The 23,620-nt window shown below is 48.0% G+C and overlaps 2 protein-coding genes and 1 long non-coding RNA gene across 8 annotated transcripts in view; 2 read left to right on the forward strand and 1 right to left on the reverse strand.

Moving 5' to 3' along the window:
- LOC310888676 (zinc finger CCCH domain-containing protein 11A-like) overlaps nt 1–23,620 on the reverse strand; it is a 55,808-nt gene that overhangs the window by 21,657 nt on the left and 10,531 nt on the right. The gene's annotated exons all lie outside the window — the stretch shown is intronic.
- Nucleotides 12,406–23,620, forward strand: part of LOC310888671 (ADAMTS-like protein 1) — an 83,307-nt gene continuing 72,092 nt past the window's right edge. Inside the window, exon 1 of the mRNA XM_083815608.1 lies at nt 12,406–12,598. Within this exon, the coding sequence (XP_083671734.1) occupies nt 12,545–12,598 (54 nt within the window). The 5' untranslated portion in view covers nt 12,406–12,544. The remainder of the gene's footprint in view (nt 12,599–23,620) is intronic.
- On the forward strand, nt 12,621–21,562 carry LOC310888683. Its single transcript, XR_014576058.1, has 2 exons — nt 12,621–12,820; nt 20,233–21,562. It is a non-coding gene; the product is annotated as an uncharacterized lncRNA (long non-coding RNA).

Below are 23,620 nucleotides of genomic sequence, written 5' to 3' on the forward strand. Positions count from 1 at the left end.
TGGGTCCCCCAGGGAGATCTTTGGTCTTCAAGGGAGGTGATTGCGGTCCCCAGCAAGGTGTTTGGCTGTCCCAGGGAAATGGGACGCAGGAAATGTGTCACCCAGGCGTCACAATGGGCAGCGGGGCAGCGGTGGCTGTGTCACCCAGGCATCACAGTGGGGCCGTGACACGGCAGCCCAGTCGTGATAAAAGGCCCCTGGTTGCGGGCAGGCCCCAGTCGGGATGGAAGCCCCTGGCAGCAGGCAGCAGAGGGCAGAGCAGGGTGTGTTCTTGTGTGCCTTTGGGAGGTGCCTGGGGCCGTGGGAAAATGCTTGGTTACCGTCAGCAGCTCCATGGGTCCTCCAGGAAGGTGTTTGTATTCCCCAGAGTGATGCTGGTGCACCAGGAAGGTGTTTGGCTGACCCAGGGCAATGTATGCTTTCTCCAGAGAGCCGCTTCATTGCTGGAGTGATATTCCTGGGTGCTTTAAAGATATTCTTGAATGACCTATGCAGATGCTTTTTCAATGCTCCAGGGAGATGTTAGAGTGCTGTGGGGAGGTGCATGGGTCCTCCTGGAAGATGTTTGGGTTCCCTGGGGAGATTAGTACCTCAGTGGTATACTTGGGTTCCCGTGAAAATGCATTGGAACTCCAGGGAGATGCTTGAATGTCTTGGGGACATCCTTGAGTTGAAATCTTGAAATGTGTTGGAGTTCTCAGGGGACACTCTAGGATTCCCCGGGGAGTTGCTTGGTTGTCCAAGCAGAAACCTCTTTGCTCCAGGCAAGTTCTTGAATGTCCCGGGGAGATGCTTGTGTGCCCCAGGGAGATGCCTCAGTCCCCTCTGGAGATACTTGGCGGCTCCAGAGAGATGCTTGAGTGCTGTGCAGAGATGCTTGTTTCCACTGGGAGCATACTGAAGTTCCTCAGAGAGGTGCTTCAATGGGAACAGTAATGGTTGGCTCCTGCAATGGTATGATTTTGTTCCTGCTGGGCATGTTCCTGTGTCCAAGAGAGGTGCTTGGTTATACCAAGGAGATGCCTGGGTTGAACAATGCAGGGAGACGGTCTGGAGCTCCAAGACGACGCTTCTGTGCCCCAGGGAGACGCATGCTTTCTCCAGGGAGGTGCATGGCTGTTGTGTGGAGATGCTTGGGTGCCCCCAGGTGATCCTTTGGTGCCCCTTGGTTTGCTCACGGAGAAAAGATGGAGGCTCAGAATGATGCTTGGGCTCTCCAAGTATGTGCTTGGTTTCCCCAGGGAGATGCCTGGGTGCCACAGGAAGATGCTTGGGTGTTTCAGGAAGGTGTTTGGGTGGCCTGGGGATATGCTTGGGTGCTCCCAGGGAGGTGCTTGTGTTTCCAGGAAAATGCTCTAGGATGTCCAAGTATGCCTGGGGCAGACGCTTGGGTGCTGCACAGAGATGTTTGCATGCTCCAAGAGACACCAGGGTGGCTTGCTGAGAGACTTGGGTGCTCCAGGGAGGTTCTTGAATACCCCACGCAGGTGACTGGGTGCTCTGGGGAGATCTTTGGCTGCCTCAGCAAATTGCTTGTGCAGCACGGGGAGGTGCTTGTGCGTACCAAGGATGTGATGGGTGACACAGAGTGATGCTTGGGGATCCTGAGGATCTACCTCTCCTACCTCAGGGAGAAGTTAGGGTACTCCAGAGAGGTCTCTGCATGCTTCACAGAGGTGCTGTTTGAACGACCGAGATGCTGAAAGAACTTGCTTGGGAGCTCTGGAGGGACGTCAGAGTACCTTGGGATGTGCTTGGGTTCCCTGGGGAGATGTTTCAATAATGCTGCAGTGGGGTGCCTGAGTGCTGTGGGGATATGCGTGGGTCCTCCAGGAAGATGCTTGCGTTCTCGGGGGGTTATGCTTGTGTGCCTCAGGGAAATAGCTGTGTTCCTGGGGAGATGCTTTGCTGCTGCTGGGGAATCGTAGAATCATAGAATATCCCAACTTGGAAGGGACCCATAAGGATGATCAAGTCCAACCCCTGGCACCGCACAGGTCTACCCAAAATGCTTGGGTCCTTAAAAGGGTCATGTTTGGATGCCCTGCAATGATGCTTGGGTGCTCCAGAGAGATGCCTGGCTGAGCCAGGCAGAACCTTGTGAGCTCAGGGTGATGTTGGGATCTCCTGGAAGGTGCTGGAATGCCCTTGGATGATGCCTCACAGGTAGAAGGTAGTGCTTAGGTGTCCTGAGGAGATGCTTGTCTACTCCAACACAAGGCTTGTGTGCCCTGGGGAAAATCTCGGTGATTTCAAGAGGTGCTTATGTTCCTTGGGGAGAGGCTTGGGTGTCATGGAGAGTGCTCCAGGAAGATGCTTGTATTCCCAAGGGAGACTGGTTCTTTCCCTAGGGAGGTTCATGTCTTCTCTAGGGAGGTGCCTGAATGCTCCTTGGACATGCTCGTGTACTCTGGGGAGCTGCTTGGGTACTCCTAGTACAATAGTTGGGTGGTCTGGGGAGATGCTTGGGTGCTCCCAAGATGGGGAATGGTCTGGGGAATGTTTGGGTGCACCTTAGAGCACAAAAATCTATCCCCTCATCACACAAAGTTCTGCCCCAGGCACCCAAGCATCTCCCTGCAGCACAGAAGCACCTCCCTGCAACACCCAAGCATCTCATTGCACCTCACACAGGAACCTTCCCACCACAGTCCTACATCTGACTGGAGAACCCAAGCATCTCCCCAGGGCACCAAAACACCACCTGGGGCACACAAACATCTCACTGGAGATGGGAAGCACCTCCCTTGGCACCCAAGAGCTTCCGAGGGCTGCACAACTACCTACCAGGGTCATTCAAGTATGTCCCCGTGCTCATGCACGCATCCCCCAGGGGACACAGATACCAAAGAGCAGGAACCAAGCATCTCCCCACACCACCCCAGCATCTCCCTGGAGCCAAGCATCACACAAAAAGCACCCCAACCATCTCCCTGGAGCACCCAAAATCCTCCCTGGAGAAACAAAGCTTTACCCTGGATCAAACTAGCCTCTCCCTTGGGCACACAAGCACATCTCCTAGGGTACACAAGCATCCCCAAATAGCACTCAAGCATTTCTCTGGAGCCACCAAGAAACAGTCAGGATCACCAATCCATCTTCCTGAGACATCCAAAAAAATCTCTGCATCACCCAGCTGTCTTCTTGGAGAAACCAAGCAGCTCCCTGCACACCCAGGGAGCATCTGGACACAGCAGCTAAGAAGCCTGGGGAGCATACAGATTGTTCTTGGCATAGCCAAGAACTTCCATCGAGCAAGAAAGCAGCTCCTGAGTCCCGCGGGCATCTTCTGAGGCACCCAGGCATCATCTCTGCACTGGGATGAGCACACAAGCATCTCCTCCCCACGTCGGTTCCTGGACCATTCAGGCTCGCACTGCACTTCAGCCCCTGCTCCATCGCGCACTCACCTCCCTCTCCTGCCCTGCTCTGCCCTCTGCTGCCTGCTGCCAGGGGCTTCCATCCCGACTGGGGCCTGCCCGCAACCAGGGGCCTTTTATCACGACTGGGCTGCCGTGTCACGGCCCCACTGTGATGCCTGGGTGACACAGCCACCGCTGCCCCGCTGCCCATTGTGACGCCTGGGTGACACATTTCCTGCGTCCCATTTCCCTGGGACAGCCAAACACCTTGCTGGGGACCGCAATCACCTCCCTTGAAGACCAAAGATCTCCCTGGGGGACCCAAGCATTTTCCCAGGGCATGCTGGCATCTCCTCAGGGCGTTCAAGCACATTCCAGGAGCACACAGTCTTCTCCTGGAGGCACCCAAGAACATTCCCAGAGCACCCAAGCGTCGATTTGGAGCAAGAAAGCACAACACAGGGGCACCCAGGCATGTCTCGAAAGCACCCAAGCATCTCCTTCGTGCAATGTAGCATCTCCTCAGGGTGCACAAGCACCTCCAGGGGCATCCAGGTATCTTCCTGGGGATCCCCAGCACTTCCCTGTGGTCCACAAGCACTTCCCAGGGGGACACAAGCTTGTTTCCAGTAAACCAATGCTTCTCACCTGAGGAAACACACATATCCCCACAGCACCCACGCATCGTTCTCCAGCACTCAGCAGTCTCGTTGGAGCATGCAAGCACCTCAGAAGGGCAAACAAACACCTTCTCAGGGAATTCAACAACACTCTTGGAGCACTCAAGCACCTCCCTGGAGCACACAAACTGCTCTCTGCAGTACTCATGCACATCCTGGGGCACCCAAGTGACCCCAGAGGAATAGAGCATCTTCCTAGAGAGCCCGAAGATATTCCCAGGGCACACAAGCATCTACCCGGGGTACATAAGCATACCCCTGGGGCACAAGAAAAGCCTCCCTGGAGCACACAAAGTTATCCCCTAATCACACAAAGTTCTGCCCAATCACCCAAGCATCTCCCTGCAGCACAGAAGCACCTGCCTGGAACACCCAAGCGCCTCACCGGAGTACCCAAGATTCTTCCCACAGCACTCCTGCATCTGAGTGGAGAACGCAAGCATCTCCCCAGGGCTCCACAACACCACCTGGGGCACACAAACATCTCACTGGAGATGGGAAGCACCTCCCTTGGCACCCAAGAGCTTCTGTGGGATGCACAAGCTCCTGCCAGCCATCATCCGAGGGGACGCCAGCATTTTCCATCTGGCACCCAAGCATCTCCCTGGTCACCCAAGCATCTTCCTGGACATCCCAGGATCTCCCTGGGGCAAACGGGCATCAATCCACGTCACCCCTACACCTTCCGAAAGCCCCAAGGCTCCTCCCTTGCTCATTACATAATCTGTCCACGGGGCGCACAAGCAGTATCTTGGAGCACCAAAGACTCTCCCCAGGACACCCAAACACCTCCCTTGAATATGCAGACGCCTCCATGAGGAACCCAAGCATCTCCCCAGGGGACCCAAACATCTGCCTGGAGGACCAACACACCTCCCGACAGAACACCAGCATCTCACTGCAGCACCGAAGCATCTCCCCTGGGAACCCAAGCACCTCCTGAGGCGCACACACATCTCCCCAGGTCTGCTCAGTGTCTGGGTGACACCAAGCATCCCCCTGGAACATGCAATTTCCTCCTTTTGGAAACCAAGCATGGCCTTGGGGCACACAAGCACCTCCCTGGATCAGCCCTGCAGAGCCTTGGAGGAGACAAGAAGCTCCCTGGGCACACCAGGCTCTTCCCAGGGCACTCAAGCACCTCCCTGGAGCACCCTGGAATCTCCATTTCAACCTTGGTTGCCCTGGGACATGCCTGGGTGCTCCAGGAACATGCCTAATATCTAATGGAAATGAATCCTCTGGTAGTTTAAGACTGTGTCCTAGAAGATGCTTGAGTGCTCCAGGATGGTGCTTGCATAGCATGGGGAGATGCTTCAGTGCTCAAAGTGAGAGCTTGCGTTCTATGGTTGTGCGCTTGGGTGCCCTGGGACGATTTCCCTTTTTTCCCCTGACTTTATACTTGGGTGCAAAGGGAATTACTTGCGAGCACCAGGGGAATAGTTGGGATCCTGGGGAGATGGATGGGCACTCCAGAGGCTCTTGGGCACTCCAGGGAGATGCTTGTTTGCTCTGAGGAAATGCTTGTGTCATCCAAGGAGATTTTTTTAGTGCCCTGTGGCTATGCTTGGGAACTTAAGAGAGGTGCTTGGGTGCCCTGGGGTGATGCCTGGGTGCTCCACGGAAGTGCTTAGCTTCACGAGGGAAGTGCTTCAGTGTCCTGTGGAGATGCTGGAGTGCTCTGGGAGATGCCTGGGAAAAGCCTGGCTACCTGGGGAAGATGCCTGTGGGATCCAGGGAGGTGCTTGAGTGACCTGCTGAAATGCTTGGGGATGTGGGAAGCCGCTTGGGTGCTCCAGAGACATGCTTGAACAATGCAGGGAGATGTTCTGGAGCTCCAAGACGACGCTTCTGTGCCCCAGGGAGACGCATGCTTTCTCCAGGGAGGTGCATGGCTGCTGTGTGGAGGTGCTTGGGTGTTCCTCAGATGATCCTGGGTGCCCCATGGAGATGGGCATGAATGCCATGGTAAAACCAAAGATCCCAGCGCAGGGGCAAAAATTCAGGGTGAGCCCAAGAAGCAGAGTGTGCTCACTCTTTCCGGGCCCAGCAAAGTGCAGTCGAAGGAGCCGGCAGGTAAAGTCAAGCCAGAAGGAGAAGTGCGTGTTAAAACCTTGGAAGAAATAAAGCGCGAGAAAGCTCTGCGGATGCAGCAGAGTGGAGGAAATGTGCCAGCTCCCCCAGCACAATCTGGACCTGCCCCAGCAGGGCAGAAATCGTTATGGAACACAAAGCTATCAGGTAATAAGATGCTTTAATACCTGCCCCGGTGAGGTGCTTCCCATATTGAGCAAGTTCCATTTGCTCAGGATCTGCTTTGCTTTTTCCTTCAATGCAGAGGATAAAAGAGTTTAAGGCTACAAAGTTCAAAGGCAAGGAAGGGCCAGAATATGCAACCATGTCTGTTTTCATTAATTACGTGATGGTATTCTGTATTTCCCACTAGAAAATTAACACATTGAGGGGCTTTTTAGTCTAATTTTGGTATTCTGTTTTTTTCTGCCATCTGTTTATGGTATGGAGTCCTCCCTGTGTTGAGTTCAAGTTCACCTTCGTCTTTGGCATGTGTTGCTTAACTTGACACGTGTATGTGTTTTTAAAGCATGCATCAGCGTCTTAATGTGGGGGGCCAGTTTCTGTCAAAAATGACAGAGGATCAAAGGCCTCGTTGTTAAGATTATATCACCTTTGTAAAATGAGCTTGTGTGAGGGAGATAAGGAGGGCTTAAAGGCTGCATGGATTGCACATTGTAGCCTTTTTCTCTCTGTCTCATGGGACACGAGGAAATAAACACACAAAGAAAACAAGTACCCAGCTTTCTTTCATTTCTTCTCCTGCCAGCCAGATGTTAGGTCAGGAATGGGAGACTAGAATATGATTCTACAAATTTGGACTTTGTAGAACAACTTAATAAATTTTGTGGGACATCACTGCAGGGGAGAGGAAGCTGGTACAACAGTTGCATACACTCTCTTGTCTTACTATACTTGCTGCTTTTCCTTTCCTAGAGGGAGCAAGACTTTAAATACAAAAGCTGTCAGCATTTGTGAATCTTACTAGACTTCATACAATGTCTTAGAGTATTGCTTGCACTTGGGATCGCTCTGTGTCTGAGTTTCCCTCGTCCTGGATTATGATTTACTGTAGCTATTCAGTTTCTTTGTTCCTTTGTAGGGATTGTTGGTAGACAGAGTTTACTATGTGGAAGATATTGCTGAGAATCCAGGCAATGGCAGTGTAATTCTGCTGGCCAAATACAGTTAACTATGTAGAGGGGCCGTGGAAATGAGTAAGAGAACGTGGATTTTTCATGAGGCAGAGCAAGACTGTATCAGTTCTCTCTTCCTTTTACTCTAGCCAACTTTAACATGTTTGCGAAGCCTTGGGATGGGAAAGTTGCTTCCCCCAAGAAGAAGGCACTGAAACGTAAGGCACCTGGGAGTTTTCCCTCTGCTGTAGCAGCTGTGAAACCACGGACTGCCTCTGATGCTGACACAATGGGACCTCCAGCCAAAAAAGCAGCTGTGGTAAGGACAGGGGCTAATGCAGAAATGGATCCCTTGTAAAATTTGTACCCTCCTCTAGGAGAAAAGATGGAAAGCTCAAATGTTCTACAGGCCTTCTGTTTCCTTTTAAATCCAGTAGCTGCCTACAGAATTCTTGTAGTACCCTTCCATATTTATTAGATTAATGGCACTATTTACTTAGTACTCTGTGATTCTGTGATTTCTCTGGTGTGGAGGATTTTGTCCATTAATGCTGTGTTCTTAAAAGACACAAGATCATTAGTAACCGCCAAGTGAATATTAACTTTCTTCAGGAGCACCTTGGTTTTGTATTTTGGCTAAGGCTCCGCAATGCCAGAGGAGAAGCAGCATGGAGGAAAAAGCTAGTAAGGAACCTTTTACCCATGGGTCATAAATACTGTTTTGCTGCTTTCTAGGCTGTTCCAGCCATGCTGGAGCACGTCCCAGCCACTAGACTTGAAGAAAATCCCCAAAACAGGTGATGACCACAACTTGTTCTTTTTCTTAATCAGTGTACATCCCCAGTGAAACATAAGTTCTGTCACATGTGGGGAAAAAAGGAGGGTTCTGAGATAATTAAAGCCCAAATCCATCAGAGGAATAAGTCACGTGAAATCACTTTCTAGCAGCTAGCAGGAATGCTTAATTAGACTTTCTTTCTTTAAACGCTGCAAGTCGGTACAGCTTTCCAGTGACTTCTTGGTCTGTCTGAATACCTAAATGAGGACGAGGTGAAGTTCTTCTACTTCCTTGTGAGGTGATAAATGATGAGTAGTGTCCTCTGCCTTTTGGTCCTCAAGAATGCCACCCGAACAAACATACAAGGTGACAGGACTGCAGGGAGAGCAGAGGGAAGCGATGGATGCAGATCAGCTTCCTGTACTGGGGAGCAAACTCTGCTGAGTGTGGCATGGGAAAAATGACTAACTTAGTAAACAGATATTTGCAGATGGAGACTTCTTAACATTTTTACAGGAAAATTAATAAAGGTGGCAAAGTGCCTCTTGCTACAAAAATTGAACCATCTTTGCTAGACTCCAGGAGCTCTGGCTTCACAGAGAAACCCCCAAGCTGAAAAATGTACCTGCTAATATATTGGGCTCTAAATGTAGCCCTGGGTTAATTGAATAACAATCCCTGTGTAAGATTGAAGTGCAGGAGGGGTTGGCTACGGTTTTAAGAGCTGGTTTGCAGAAAAGGGATTTCCCGTTAAGAAATGGCATATACTGATTGTTCTCTTCCTTGCTCTGCCAAGACCTGAAGCACATCTTGGAAGCCAGGCAGAATCTGTGGAGCCGATGGCGTTCTCAAGCTTGACTTCAGCTTCTGCCCAGCTAGAAGAAGCAAGGACACGCCGGCTGAGTTCCACAGGCAACGCGCCCTTATCTGTAGACGAGGATTTTGAGATGCTACTTTGGGAACTCTCAGACGGCATACTGGAAGCCGAACTCGACTTGGACCCAGGGAAGGATGAGGATGACCTCCTCCTTGAACTTTCCAAGATGATTGATGATTGAACTGCATAGTCCTATGGTATATTTAAAAAAAAAATAAATAAATTAAAACTCTTCTTCTTGTTGGATACCCCGAGGTGATCCTTTTTCTAACTGTCCTGGTTCCAGTTAGGACAGAGTTAATTTTTCCTCATAGTAGCTGGTAGGGTGCTATGTTTTGGATTAGGATGAGAAGAGCGCTGATAACATGCTGATGTTTTAATTGTTGCAGAGCAGTGTTTACACCAGGCCAAGGACTTTTCGGCTTCTCGCTCTGTCCTGCCAGCGAGCAGGCTAGGGGTGCAGCAGGAGCTGGGAGGGGACAGACCCAGGACAGCTGACCCAAACTGGCCAAAGGGGTATTCCATACCATCTGACGTCATGCTAAACAATATATAGGGGTGGCTGGCCGGGGTGGGGGGCCGGCTGCTCGGGGATAGGCTGGGCATCGGTCAGCGGGTGGTGAGCAATTGCATTGTGCATCACTTGTTTCTTACACATTATTATTATTAATACTATTATCATTATCACTATTATTATTATTGTTATTATTATATTCCTGTCTTAATAAACTGTCTTTATCTCAACTCACTGGCTTCACTTTCCCGTTTCTCTTCCCCCATCCCAGAGAGGGAGGGGGGAGGGTGAGCGAACGGCTGTGTGGTGTTTAGCTGCCAGCCGGGTTAAACCACAACACTAACTGAGGCTTTGCAATGAGACTTAAAGCACAGTTTGAACTGGTAGAAATTGGCAGGATCTGCACTCAGTTGTCCTAAGTTTCCCTGCTGGTCAGAGTTAAGGTCTTGTGCATGGTTCCGTAACTATAGGTGGCTACCTTTGATATCAAGAGGACAAAGCACTTGTTTCTTTTGGCACAGAAAGATGTCCATCGGCACTCTGTGGTGGCTGTGAATTGACGTACTGATGGAGCGATGCTCTGAAGGCTTAAACGTAAAGCTTCTTCCTTCCTCCCCCCTTGGCACAACTCGATGTTGGGCACATTGTGAAGCTTCAGTGTTCTGATTTCTCGGACAGTTGATACCCAAATCCCGGAGTTACTATGTCAACTCTTGACTTTTATTTGTGTATGCCATTGTTTTGACTGTAATCTTTTCAGATGATGAAGCTGTAGGGGCGGGAGGGAGCAGAATAATTATTCTAGCGTTGTGGACCAAACATGCTGCCAGGAGTGGTGGTGGTGGGGTCAGCCCACCCGGCCTTACTTTCAATTATCAGGGATGATAAAATGGTGTGAAAAGCAGCAGCTCTGCGATACGGCTACGCTACCCCCACTCCCTTCTCTTGTGCTGTACCAAAGTTCCCCCAAGCTTTGGTTGGTGCTTTTTGCTGGTGACAGTAGGACTCCAGGGTGAGTAGTCGGGACTCTCCTGCAGTAACTGGGTCAATTAAGGGTTGGTTTAAGTGCCTCTTGGTTTTTAAAATTGCTCCCCTGAGCTGTTGGCTCTGCTGCCTGCTACAGCAAATGTTCGGGTGCCATCAGCGTCGCACTTGGGCGTGGGCACTGACCCTGCGGAGGAGAGCTGAGACTCGGGTGTATTGTGTACCCTGCCACCAGCGATCGTTTTCCCCTAGCAGATCTATTTTGAATTATTTTCTTAAATTCTAGAGGAACTTTAGGCTCTTTGTGCTATGATTTGTGAAGCTGTAGGGGCCCTCAGGCATTTGCTGCTGGCAGAGGAAAACCGCTTGTCGAATTTGTTGTAAATACTTTCTGTTTGGACAACAACGCCTGTGTGTGTGTGTGTGTGTGTGTGTGTGTGTGTGTGCTTTGACGACCCCCTGCGACGCCCCAGCTCTGCGAGGGAAGCTTTGAAGCGGCTCTGGGAAAACCTCTGCGGAAGAAACTGCTGCTGGTGACTTGCGGAAAACGGACTCCACAATCAGTGAGATTGTAAAGTAGGTATGTTTATTCAGCGCTGGGCAGCACGGGAGGTAGTCCTGCCAAAGTCGTGCGCGCCTGACGCGGCAACTTGCCTTGGTTATATGCAGTAAAGTGTTACATATGCATGAAGTTTCACAATCCGCCTATACATATTCATAACCTGTCCCCGCTTCTTATTAAACTTAGTTCCAAGGACTCATTTCCATAAACTCCTCCCATCTGTGCTTGCACAGTTTATTCTGGTGGTGGTCGTCGGGGGTCGTGGGCATGAAGATTGATGACTCTTCCTCGTCACCGCTAGTTGACCTCTTGTCTTTGCACAGACTCAGTTGCTCCTTGGAATTGTCCATCTGCAGGACCAGTTTCTACCAGTTTCTTAAGATAGGCTCACTCTTATTAGGAGACTGACCTTGGTAAGAGGCCCAAGGCTTCTTGCTTTAGTTAATTGGCACAATGCGCCATAGTTAGCAAAGATACTAAGTAGCATCCTAGTTTAATGCCGTCAGCGCTCTCTCTACTTGATAAGATTCTCCTAACTCCCTCTCTCACTGGAGCCCACGCAGCCCTCCGTCCTGCCGAAGGAGTTCACGGGGACTTCTGCCGGCTCCGGGTGCCCGCACGCAGACAGAAATGGCTTTGAGAGAAAACAATTCAGGAGGAGGAGAGCTCAGAGACTGCGGCCGGCTTCGGCCACCTTCCCCTCGCTTTCCCTCTCCGTGTTCAAACCGAGCACTGTTCTGCCGTCAACCTTCGCTGCCTCTGCCCGCGGCGCTGGGCTTTCGCGTGTGCCATTGCTCCTGTACATATTTTATCCTTCCTTTTGTAAGGAATGGTCCAGCAATTCGTGTCACTAAGGGATTTGAAGGGTTAACATTGAGGCCCGGGTCTAGGTGATAAGAGAACAAAGGGGTTTTTAGGGAAAAGTGCTGACTACTGCACGGGATGTTGCTAGAGTTTCTGAAATCCGGCCCAGAGGCTACCAAAGAAGGAGGAAGGGGGAGCTGAAGGACAATTGAAGGACAAAAGCCTGGGAGGAAGACAACCAGCCTTCAGCCCGAGCAACCCCCGAGAGACCACCAGAGACTGATACGCAGGCGCCCCTGGGAGGGTTTCGGATTCCGGAAACCAATTCTAATAACCCTGCCTCTTCTAGAAGTAGTAATGAATATGTATTAGCCTGGGAGCATCAAAACCAGCCGCCTTACGTAACAGGTGTGCGTCCTGGGGGAGCAGAGACTCCCGGCGCACCCAGCGCTGCTTGCTTGCCTCTATTCGTTTAATAAATTATAAACTTTGATTGTAATCCTATTTGGGGCTCAGCCATTTATAATACTTTTTATATTTGTATTTTATTTAAGGCTGTCTTGCCCCCCTCCCCCCCCCAGCCTTGCTGCTTGCCAATAAAGCTGTTGAAGGGACCCCTGCCTGCGACCATAGAGATGCGGTCCTCCCGGCCTGCTAGAGCGGCCCCCCGCAGTCCTCCAGCATCCCAGCGTCCCTTGCGCGCTCCCGCCCGGCCTCAGCGGCTTCTGGCGGCGGCAGAGCAGGGGCGGCGGGAGTAGCGAGGTGGCGGCAGCCATGGCTTACTGCGGGCAGGGCCAGAAGGTGCAGAAGGTGATGGTGCAGCCCATCGTAGCCTTCCTGCGGCCGGGGGGCGATGGGGGAGCGGGTGGGGGGCAGCCCGGGCCTCAGGGGACTCGGCCCGGGCCTTGAGGCCTTGTCCCGGGGCCCTGGGGCCTCGTTGCAGTGTTTGAGGCCTTGTCCTGAGGCCTTGTCCTGGGCCTGGCGCTCTTGTCCCCATGCTGAGCCCTTCACGCAGCGCCCCAGAACCTCATCTTCCGCTACCTGCAGAGCGTGAGTAGCGCGGGGAGAGGACAGGGAGGGGATGGGGATGGGTATTTTGGGGGGGGGGGGGGGGGGGAGCGGGGAGGGTCCGGGGATCCCCCTCGCTGAGTTTTCGGCTCCCACCCGTTGCTCGGGGCAGGTTTGTGGGGAATGGAGAGCTGTGCAGCGTGCTGGTGGGTACAAGGGGCTGCTGCGCAGCCCGGCATTTCCCCCTCGTGTTAACGGGAGTGGGATCGTGCAGCCGGGCGTGCAGGAGTGTTCCCTCGTGACTGGAAACGTGTTCTTCAGCAAACGTGTAGTATTCACCCAGTCATATAACACTCTAAAATGTCAGACTGTTAATTGAAACTGCCCCTGAGAGTTGCTCCTTGGAGTGTTTGGGAGCTCTAGCGGCTATGGTTAGCGGGTATTTCTGAACACACGAGAGAGAACAAAACTGCTCGCGGTGTTTGTTGTTATAAGCAAGACCACGCAATTTTCTGGTCTATCGAAGATAATTTATTAATTAAGTAAGCAGGTACAAGCAAAACAGCGCTGGGCGGCTGGGGAGTCTCCGCTCCATCACAGCACGCAACTTTCCCTTTTCAGTGTCGCCATTTTATAGCATCCAAGTTCGGCTTGTCAGCATCCAAGTTTGGCTTGTCAGGACTTGTTGAATCTTCTGAAGCTGTGCAGTTCGTTCTGTTTCTTTCAATGATCATGCCTTGTGCTCGTGTTCAAGGGTAGTAAAGCAGCAAACAGTATTTCACAGAGTCTTTGTTTTACCAAGGACGTTTATCCAACACCCCCTCCCCACTATCTACTTGCTTAGTCTTCCCCCTTAACAAGGTCGTAAATTGCAAAACCTTATCTTCTCAGCAGATTCTCTGAATTCCTTTTAAAGACAATGAACAAACAGCCGCTAATTTATCACAATCCCTCCTTTTTCTTTTTCTAACATATTTTGTTCATTGATGAATTTTTGAAGCACTTGTTTGCTCAATGTTAAAGTTTCTGCGTCATCCTCCTCCTGTTCAAGAGATTCATATTTCGCATGCACAAGCATAAGGTGAGCTGCCTCTAATCGGTTTTTTACAATCGTGATTATTTGATTGAATATACATGGTCCAAAAGTTAGTGTAAATATGAGCAGCAACAAAGGTCCTGCTATAGCTGATAGCAGTGTAGTGAGCCAAGGTGAGTAATTAAACCAGGATTCGTACCAGTTTTGGTGGGCTTCATTTTCCCTTTTTCGTTTTTCTAGCCCTTCTCTCAATTTAGTCATTGTGTCCCTTACTACTCCAGTATGATCAGCATATACACAACACTCCTCTCTTAGGGCTGCACACAGTCCTCCTTGTTGTAGAAAAATCAGATCTAATCCCCTACGATTTTGTAGTACTACTTCAGATAAGGATCGCACAGATTTCTCTAAAGCTGATATAGATTGCTCGATATGGGCCAAATCCTCATCTACAGCAATGCGTAGAGAGGTAAATTCTTGGCTTTGTTTTACCAGAGAGGTAATTCCAGTTCCGGCTCCTGCAGCCCCCAGAATCATCAGAGTGGCTAAAGTAACAGCCTTAATAGGCTCTCTCTTCCTTAAGTGGTTTTTTGCCATAGCATGTTGGATGTACATATACTCCTCAGAATGGTAAAGAATCCTTGGGATAATTACTACCTGTACACAGAAATCATGAGACGAGTTGAACAATTTCAAAGATAAGCATGGAGTTACCCCCAGAGACGAACATACCCATCTGGTGTTATCTGCTGCTATTAACCATTTTTCTTTGTCTAATTGTGTAACATTTTCTGTAATATTGCATAGATGGAACTTCTCACCAGGGACCGTGCCTACGCATCTGCCATTCCCAGTTACTTCCGTTAATGTTATTCCTACATCCCTTCCCCAATTGCATTGTGGGGGATCGGTTTCGTTTGAACGGGTGGTCTCTCCCAGATCCCCAGTGGCGTCGTAATATGGGGGCCTTATATCAAGACATAACCAGCAAGGTCTAGGCACATCTGGATTTGTTTGATTCAACAACTAGCATTCATGATTCTCCATATGTTATTCCCAGTCACTCCTTCATTTCTAATCCTGTACTCCGGGTTTACTGATTTATTAGCAACCTCCAGTGGTTTAGGGCTATTAGGAGTGTCCTGGTTCCAGTTAGGACAGAGTTAATTTTTCCTCATAGTAGCTGGTAGGGTGCTATGTTTTGGATTAGGATGAGAAGAGCGCTGATAACATGCTGATGTTTTAATTGTTGCAGAGCAGTGTTTACACCAGGCCAAGGACTTTTCGGCTTCTCGCTCTGTCCTGCCAGCGAGCAGGCTAGGGGTGCAGCAGGAGCTGGGAGGGGACAGACCCAGGACAGCTGACCCAAACTGTCCAAAGGGGTATTCCATACCATCTGACGTCATGCTAAACAATATATAGGGGTGGCTGGCCGGGGTGGGGGGCCGGCTGCTCGGGGATAGGCTGGGCATCGGTCAGCGGGTGGTGAGCAATTGCATTGTGCATCACTTGTTTTCTTACACATTATTATTATTAATACTATTATCATTATCACTATTATTATTATTGTTATTATTATTTTCCTGTCTTAATAAACTGTCTTTATCTCAACTCACCGGCTTCACTTTCCCGTTCCTCTCTCCCATCCCAGAGAGGGAGGGGGGAGGGTGAGCGAACGGCTGTGTGGTGTTTAGCTGCCAGCCGGGTTAAACCACAACAAGGAGTTAGCATTCTAAAAGCTTGTGTAGGCTGAATCCTCAAAACACTCCCCGACAGTTTCTGATTTGGTCCCACCCGTTGGGGACTCTTAGTGTCTTCCTTCTTTATATAGATGATGCCTCCCCTATCAGTCCCCCAGCAGTAGTTATCTGCTGAACAACATGGTGATCTTCCCATCTAATCAGGCTCCATTTAAAAGGTTTGTGAGGGTGCGCAGACCCAGGAACAGTGTAAACAATCGTACCCATTACTATGTATCGCAAAAAAAAAAAAAGGCTAGGGCCCATTTTCCAGAGTTCTTTACCTGGCCACGTAATTCCCCACCGTTTCACTCTCTGCCTCGCTCGTCAGTTCGGTTGCAGCGAACTACAAGGTGCAGGTTCTTCTCAGCAGCAGCAGTGTTCTTCAGGGGAGTTTCTCAGGTAACCCCGACCTTTTTCTGATCAAACAGGGTCCCCTCTCCCCCTTTTTTTTAACGATACATAGACAGTTAGACCATACTTATCGAGTTCGTTTCAACGTGAGCTTTAAGTCATCAGGGCCTGCGACCGCTTCCCATTCGCTTTTCTGGATCGGTCCTTTCACGCGACTGGCATGCGTTCACCCCTTCTCAGCCGTCCGGATAGCCGTCTCTGTGATAAGTAAAACAACATAGGGGCCTTCCCACCGCGGTGTTAAAGATGTTTCCTTTCATGTCTTAATTAGAACCCTATCTCCAGGTTGTATCCTATGGATTGCTATATCTAGCCACCAAGCCTTTCGCTTGCAACTCCCTCCGTCGGTTCATAAGCTGTATTAAATAAGGTTTTAATTGGATATCCTGTACCTGGGGGTGATCAGATGGCATCTCTAAATCATAAGGCATACCATACAGCGTTTCAAAAGGTGAGATTCCGACATCGGCTCGGGGCTATGTCTGGATATTCAATATTGCAAGCGGTGAACATTTCACCCAGGAGGTTTTTGTCTCTATCATAAGCTTTGTTAGTTGCTTTTTAATTTCACCATTCATTCGTTCTACCTTTCCCGAACTCTGAGGATGCCAGGGAGTGTGATATTCCCATTTAATTCCCAGAGTCTTCATCGTGTCTCGGGATACCTTTGACACAAAGTGTGGGCCTCGATCAGAGTCAATTGCTTCTATTACCCCATATCTGGGTATGATGCTTTCTAATAATATCTTTACCACAGTTTGAGCTGTGGCCCTTGCCGTAGGCAATGCTTCAACAAAGTTTGTGAGGTGGTCTACAATAACTAATAAGTATCTATATCGCCCCGTTTTTGGAAGTTCAGTAAAATCTAATTGAATCTTTGCAAAAGGTCAATGTGCCAATTCTCGCCCTCCTCCCGGGACCCTTTTTCTCATGTGTTGAGCATTTACCCTCCGACAAGTTATGCAATCATTTACGATCCTCTTTGCTATATTATAAATCCCTATACACATATAATATGTGGCAAATTGATCCACCAACGCCTGAGTACCCCAGTGCATCTGTTCATGAAATCTCCGTAGCACCCTCATAGCTACTGATTTTGGTAACACTTCCCGTCCATCAGGCAGTACCCATTTCCCTTTATCGTTTTTTTTTTTGAACCCCCATTTGTGTCATCTTGTCTTCTTCTGTAATAGTGAAACAGAGTAAGGGGAGGGGAATGGGTCCATTCGACCACAGGGAGTTAGCCGGCCCGCACTTGTAGCAGTTTTTATAAGGCGGGCTTTCTTCCTCAGAACAATTGCATTCAATCCCATCAACTCCCCATTCACTCCAGCAATCATAACATGGAAATTCCTTTAAGTCTTTCCCACAGTATTAAGTATTATATTAAGTATTATTATATATTATTTATATATTATATTATTAATTATTATATTAATTATTATATATTAACTATTAAGTATAAGTATTAAGTATTTCCCACAGTCTGGGCAATCTTCCTTCGTTCTTATAATTCTTATACTCATTAATGCTGCCCTTTTTGCCTCCTGATCTGCTAGATTATTACCCCTAACCTGAGGGGTGAGGCCTTTTTGATGCCCTTTTATATGTACTACGGCAATTTCTTTGGGCTCTCTGATAGCTTGTAAAATCTGGGTAATCAATTCCTGATGTATTAAACCCTTTCCTTGTGAATTGATGAGCCCCCTTTCTTCCCATATTTTACCAAATGTATGTACTACCCCATAAGCATATTTTGAATCTGTATATATTGTACCGCTTTTATTTTTCAACAATTTTAGGGCCTGCAATATGGCATATAGCTCGCAAGCTTGGGCGGACCAGCTAGGGCTCAAAGGTCCAGATTCCACTATCTCAAATGTTTTCCCGTTTACTAACGCGTATCCTGATTTTTGCTTTCCCTCGACTACTCTCGAGGAACCATCCACATATATCTGTTCACCGATGGGTAATTCCACTTCCTCTAGATCAGGTCTCAATTTCGTTTGCTCTTCTATATTTTGGAGGCAATCATGTCCTAAGGACTCATTTGGTTCCCCATAAAGAAATTGAGCAGGGTTCTGTAGGGAGGTTGTTTCTAATGTTAATTTTGGAGAGGAAATCAAAATTCCTTCATATTTTAATAATCTGGCGTCAGTGATCCATTTCTCTGCCTTCTGTTGCAGTACCCCGCATATATTGTGTGGAGATATTACTTTGATTTCCCCCCCAAAAGTGATCTTCTGTGCTTCTTCCACTAACAAGGCAGCAGCTACCACTACCTGCAAACAGTTTGGCCAACCCCGGCTAACCGGATCCAATAATTTAGACAAATAGGCCACAGGTTTTTTACTCCCTGCCCATTCTTGGGCCAGCACTCCGTATGCCGTGCCTTCTGCGCTGTTCACAAAAAAAACAAAACGGCCTCCTTAAATCTGGTAAGCTTAACACTGGGGGGCGTACTAGTTCCTCCTTTAACTTGTTCAGTCGTTCCTCATCTTCTTTTGTCCATTTGAGTAATCCATCCTTATTCAGCTTGTTATATAAAAATTTAACCTTTCCACTGTAATCTTCTATCCATTGTCTACAGTATCCGGTCAATCCTAACAGTTGCCGTACCTGCCTTTTAGTTCGCGGGGACGCTAAAACCAATATTCCACTGATTCTGCCCGGGTCTGACTTCTTAGTCCCCTTACTTAACTGGTGACCCAGGTACTTTATCTCTTGCTCCACAATTGGTAATTTTGCCCCTCCTTTTTCTTTTAAAGGGTACAGAGGGTACAGATTAACTCGATTCTCTGAGCCAATCCAAAGGCTCACGTATTCGCTCTCCTCTAAACAAAAAGGTTCCTTTGCATTTACATAAACATTTAAGGCTTGACAAACCCAGTCTTCAAACGACCTAGATATGGGCCAATAATTTGCCTACCTTCCCAAACTTCAACACAATAATGAATCATTTTTACTTTATCCTTTCCCCGCCTAAAAGGGGAATCACTCCAATTCTTAATCATTAACCCCAGTGGACTATCTGGGGGAATAGGGGGCAACCTAGCACTAGGCATTACCCCACCCATGGGACCAGAAGGCTTACTCTTCTTCTGTCCCATCTTCCGGAGTGCCTTCACACACACACAGCCGCTTCCCCCTTGTCGTGGCCCAGTCCCTCGTGGGATGTGGGAACCGCACTACTGAGGGGTCCGCACTCACTTCGTCCGCAATTGGACGTCTCACACAGACGCACTCCGGGATCACCAACCCCAACCGAACGGATCACCGGCCTATACTTACCCACCCCGTGGGTCTTCGTTCGGTCTTCGTGCACAAAGATTGCTTGGGGTTACCGGTTTTATTTGCTTGTGCCTAATTTTAGGGTTCGTCGGTGAAGGGCTCGAGTGAGGCTTTCCGTTCCAGGGGCCGCCGAAATCGGCGGGGCGCCTCCCCCGAAAGGGTCCTCAGTCAATTTGCCTTCATCCGAGTCACGGCACCAAATTTGTTATAAGCGAGACCACGCAATTTTCTGGTCTATCGAAGATAATTTATTAATTAAGTAAGCAGGTACAAGCAAAACAGCGCTGGGCGGCTGGGGAGTCTCCGCTCCATCACAGCACGCAACTTTCCCTTTTCAGTGTCGCCATTTTATAGCATCCAAGTTCGGCTTGTCAGCATCCAAGTTTGGCTTGTCAGGACTTGTTGAATCTTCTGAAGCTGTGCAGTTCGTTCTGTTTCTTTCAATGATCATGCCTTGTGCTCGTGTTCAAGGGTAGTAAAGCAGCAAACAGTATTTCACAGAGTCTTTGTTTTACCAAGGACGTTTATCCAACACCCCCTCCCCACTATCTACTTGCTTAGTCTTCCCCCTTAACAAGGTCATAAATTGCAAAACCTTATCTTCTCAGCAGATTCTCTGAATTCCTTTTAAAGACAATGAACAAACAGCCGCTAATTTATCACATTTGTGTTCCCGATTACTCTCCTCCTTCGTTCTGCAGAGGTCGAGGATCCAGGTGTGGCTTTACGAGCAAGTGAACATGCGGATAGAAGGCTGCATCATCATGAGTGTCAGCACGACCCCCTGTTACCTCGTTAGTTTGTTTTCCCTCATTCACAATCCTATTTTTTCTTGTCAAGAAAAACTAGCCCAAGGGAAAAAAGAAATCGTGCTTCTCTAACAATTAGTCTTCATTGTCCAGCCTGGGTCAGCAAAGCTGACGATGGTTTGTGTTGTTGCTGAACTAATTGCCACTGTTGCTGATTTCTAGGGCTTTGACGAGTACATGAATTTGGTGCTGGACGACGCAGAGGAGATTCACTCCAAGACAAAATCAAGGAAACAGCTGGGTGTGTCGTGTGTCTGTGCAACCCGAGTGACATGCGGTCTGAAACCTGCCCGGGTGAGCCTTCTAGGTAGCAGCACTGAGAGGTACCAACCATGTGATGAGCCTTGATGTTGAAGTTCAGTGAGAAATTCCTGGCTACATCTCTGTCCCTGATGATTTTTGAGCTGCTGATTTTGCTGAATGAAGGAGAATCTGTCCCTGCCTGAGACCAGTTCTGGTCTTTGAAACATGTAATACCTGCTTGAGAGGTTGCTTTGAAGAATTGCTTCCTCTTCATATCGATGTGTCAAGCTGAAGACAAATCTGTGCTGAAGCACTGTCTGATCAGATGAGTGCCTCAGTTCAGGATTGTTCTTTGACAGCTACAGAAACACCAGGACAATCTGCGCGTTCAGGAACAGATTGATTTGATCTTGAGATTGTCATAATCCAGGTCCCTGAAGTGGCACGTCTTCAAATAGAGTTGCTTGGGCCAGCAAGGAGCAGCTGTACCTGCTGTATTCTCAGGTTCTGGGCTCTCTCTAATCCCCTCTTTCCCTTCTCTGTGCTGCAGGCCAGATCGTGTTAAAAGGGGACAACATCACTCTTGTACAGAGCGTTTCTAAGTAGAATTTGCCATCCTTAGAACAAAGGTGGCTGCCGTGCTGCAGAGTGACTGAGTGCCAGGGGAACGCGGCCCGCTGGTAGATAGGAAGTTATTTGTAACTGGGGTTGCATGCTGAGGTCAAAAGTCCTTCCTTTGTGGGAGCGAGTTTTTTGTAGCTTGAAACAATACGTGATGTATTTCACAAATAACCATTTTTCACATTAACTGTAAATGGATGCCAGGCCAGGATCTAAATCCGGTGGTGCTGTTGGTAACATGAAGTTCAGGAAGCACTTCTTGGTTTTTCTGCTCTTCCATGTGAATTTTTGCCCTGTGAAGTTGGTGTACTGAGCTCTTTTCTTACCAACAAATAGGTTTAAAAGCAGTTACAGCAAGGATGAGCTGTGTTAGCAGGAGGCTGTTCTGTGCTTCTACCATGGGAAGATGAATGGTTTACCTATGCACCGTTAAATATAATTTGACACCTAGCACACAACACTTTCAGCCTGTGGGGTGCTTTAACAAGCAGGTAAATCAGCGGAGACTGTTTTGCAGCCGGGGTGATGCTGGGTGATTAAAAAGCAGGGTCAGAACAAGGAGTTTATGCTGTTCTTTCTTGCTTGTCATCCGACTGTCCGCTTACACTGTTCTAGAAAAAAAACAAAATGGGGTAAGCATCTTTAATATCTTTATTATAAATGGAAGGCACAAAACAGGCCAGCAACAGAGACTGTCCAAGAGAAATACTTTGTGCTTTATAAACAAACAAGAAAGTACCCTTAGGTAGGTGTGATAATCCTTCTCTAATGCATTTTTTGGAGTGCAAAAATATTTTGTTCCCTTCTTGCTCTTCTCTCCAGGAGAAAGGCAGAATAGCCAACTGGAAAGTTAGACCAGGGAGGTCAGTTTGTTCCATACTGAGAAAGACAAGCCTGTAAAACAAACTAGACAGGTTTTCTTTGGACTATTTATCTTCCTTCGGCAAAGGCAAAATTTATGACACTTGTTGGCATGTATTTCCAGACCCCCAGCTACCATGACTGTAGTGCATCTGTAATTCTTTTGTACAAAAAGAGTTCAAAATCTCGTAACGCAAAAACTTTACTAGCACCCTGGAGAAAAAAGAAATCTAAAAATCTTGCCAAGTTCTATTACAGACCTGCTGAGTGCACCAGAGTTACTCATTTTTATTCAGGCTTTCAGGGGCTAGTTCAGTTGGTTTCTGTTCAGCACTTGGATTGCCATGTTAGCAGATGTCAGTTTAAAAAAAAAAAAAGCTTTTGAGATCTTTTTTAAAATGAGACTGCTTTTTATGGCATTTAGGGCTGTGAGGCATCCTTGGTTTTTGCTTTCTTCCCATCCCTTAGACCAGATCCATTCATATCCTGAACAGCGTTCTGGGTCCGTTCAGGAAAATGGAAGGCAACAAGCAAAGTGATGAGCTCCTTGGGCATTCAAAAGAGCTAAATCTGGAAAAGATTTCAAGTCAAACTTCCATGCTAAGGAGCACCAGTAATTTTTAGAAGTAGATGCAGAGGAATCTGCATGGCACTAAGTGTGTTTCTGAAGGTGCTAAAGGTCAGATGTGACGATTCCTCTCAATACTAAAGAAGAGAAGGAAACCTTGCACTTAACTACTGTTTTTATTCCCTTTGTCAAGCAGTCAAAACCAATAACTGATATGAGAACCCACCTTTTCCTCTCTTTAGTTTAGATTTGGGAAAATTCCCTGCCAAAAAACTATTTCCTGGAAAATTCACTAGTGTTTGTGTGAGTAAAAGGTTCCAACCTTTTATTATTAATTTGTAAGAACTATTTCATCCGCTTTTGTCCAGAAGAGTCAGAAATAATTTGCACAGAAATGTGCAGCATTTTAATGAAAGGATTCAGAATCACTCTAATTTGAACTTTATCTGGTCTGGTTGCAGGTTTTATGACATCTAGTGTCTTAAAAAAAAATCAAAACATCTGACTTCACATCAGAAAAAAAAAACTGCTTGTGGCTAAATAAAATCTGTTGCAGCTCTGGTCATTGAAAAATCATTGGCTTTTAAATTGGACCTAAGTCATCTTTTCTAACCTTTCATGATCTTGCAGCAATGGATGATGATGGATATATGGATTAGGGAACAGCACGTGATGGCAAACCTGTGGTATTTGCTACAGCACAGAAAGAAAACAAATTGCTTCCAAAAAATCAAACTAATTCAAAATTCTTGGTACCATGCAGCCATGCCACTGGCAAAATGAGCATTCCCCTGCCTCTCAAAGCTTGCTGTATCCTTGATCTGCTGTCTTCCTGCTGTTAATTGATTGCAACTCTACGTGTCTGATCAGGGCTACGAGTTGTTCTCGATATGGATATCATACAACATATACTGTGCACGCTTGTGTGTATAGATATGTTTATCCTGTACGCATGTACATATGTATGCATATTTGTGTGCTGGCCCCCAGATCACTCATGTTATAAAGCATTGGCCTCGAAGGCATACTCATCAAAATATTTTGTAGATCCTCCATTTTTTTCTAGTTCCCTCAAAATGAGAGAGTTTTTACGCGCTCTCTGCGTCAAAAAGGCAAAAATTCTGATTTCCACTGTCGCTCTCGCTAACTTTCTATCACTCGCTCCTCGTGTGTGTCTAAACACATATGTGTGTATGCGTATGCACATTTGTGTATTTCTATGCACTGGTGTGTTTTTTGCTGTACAGGTAATAAAGA

This window comes from Anser anser, assembly GCF_964211835.1.
Source record: "Anser anser genome assembly, chromosome: W".
Taxonomy (NCBI): domain Eukaryota; kingdom Metazoa; phylum Chordata; class Aves; order Anseriformes; family Anatidae; genus Anser; species Anser anser.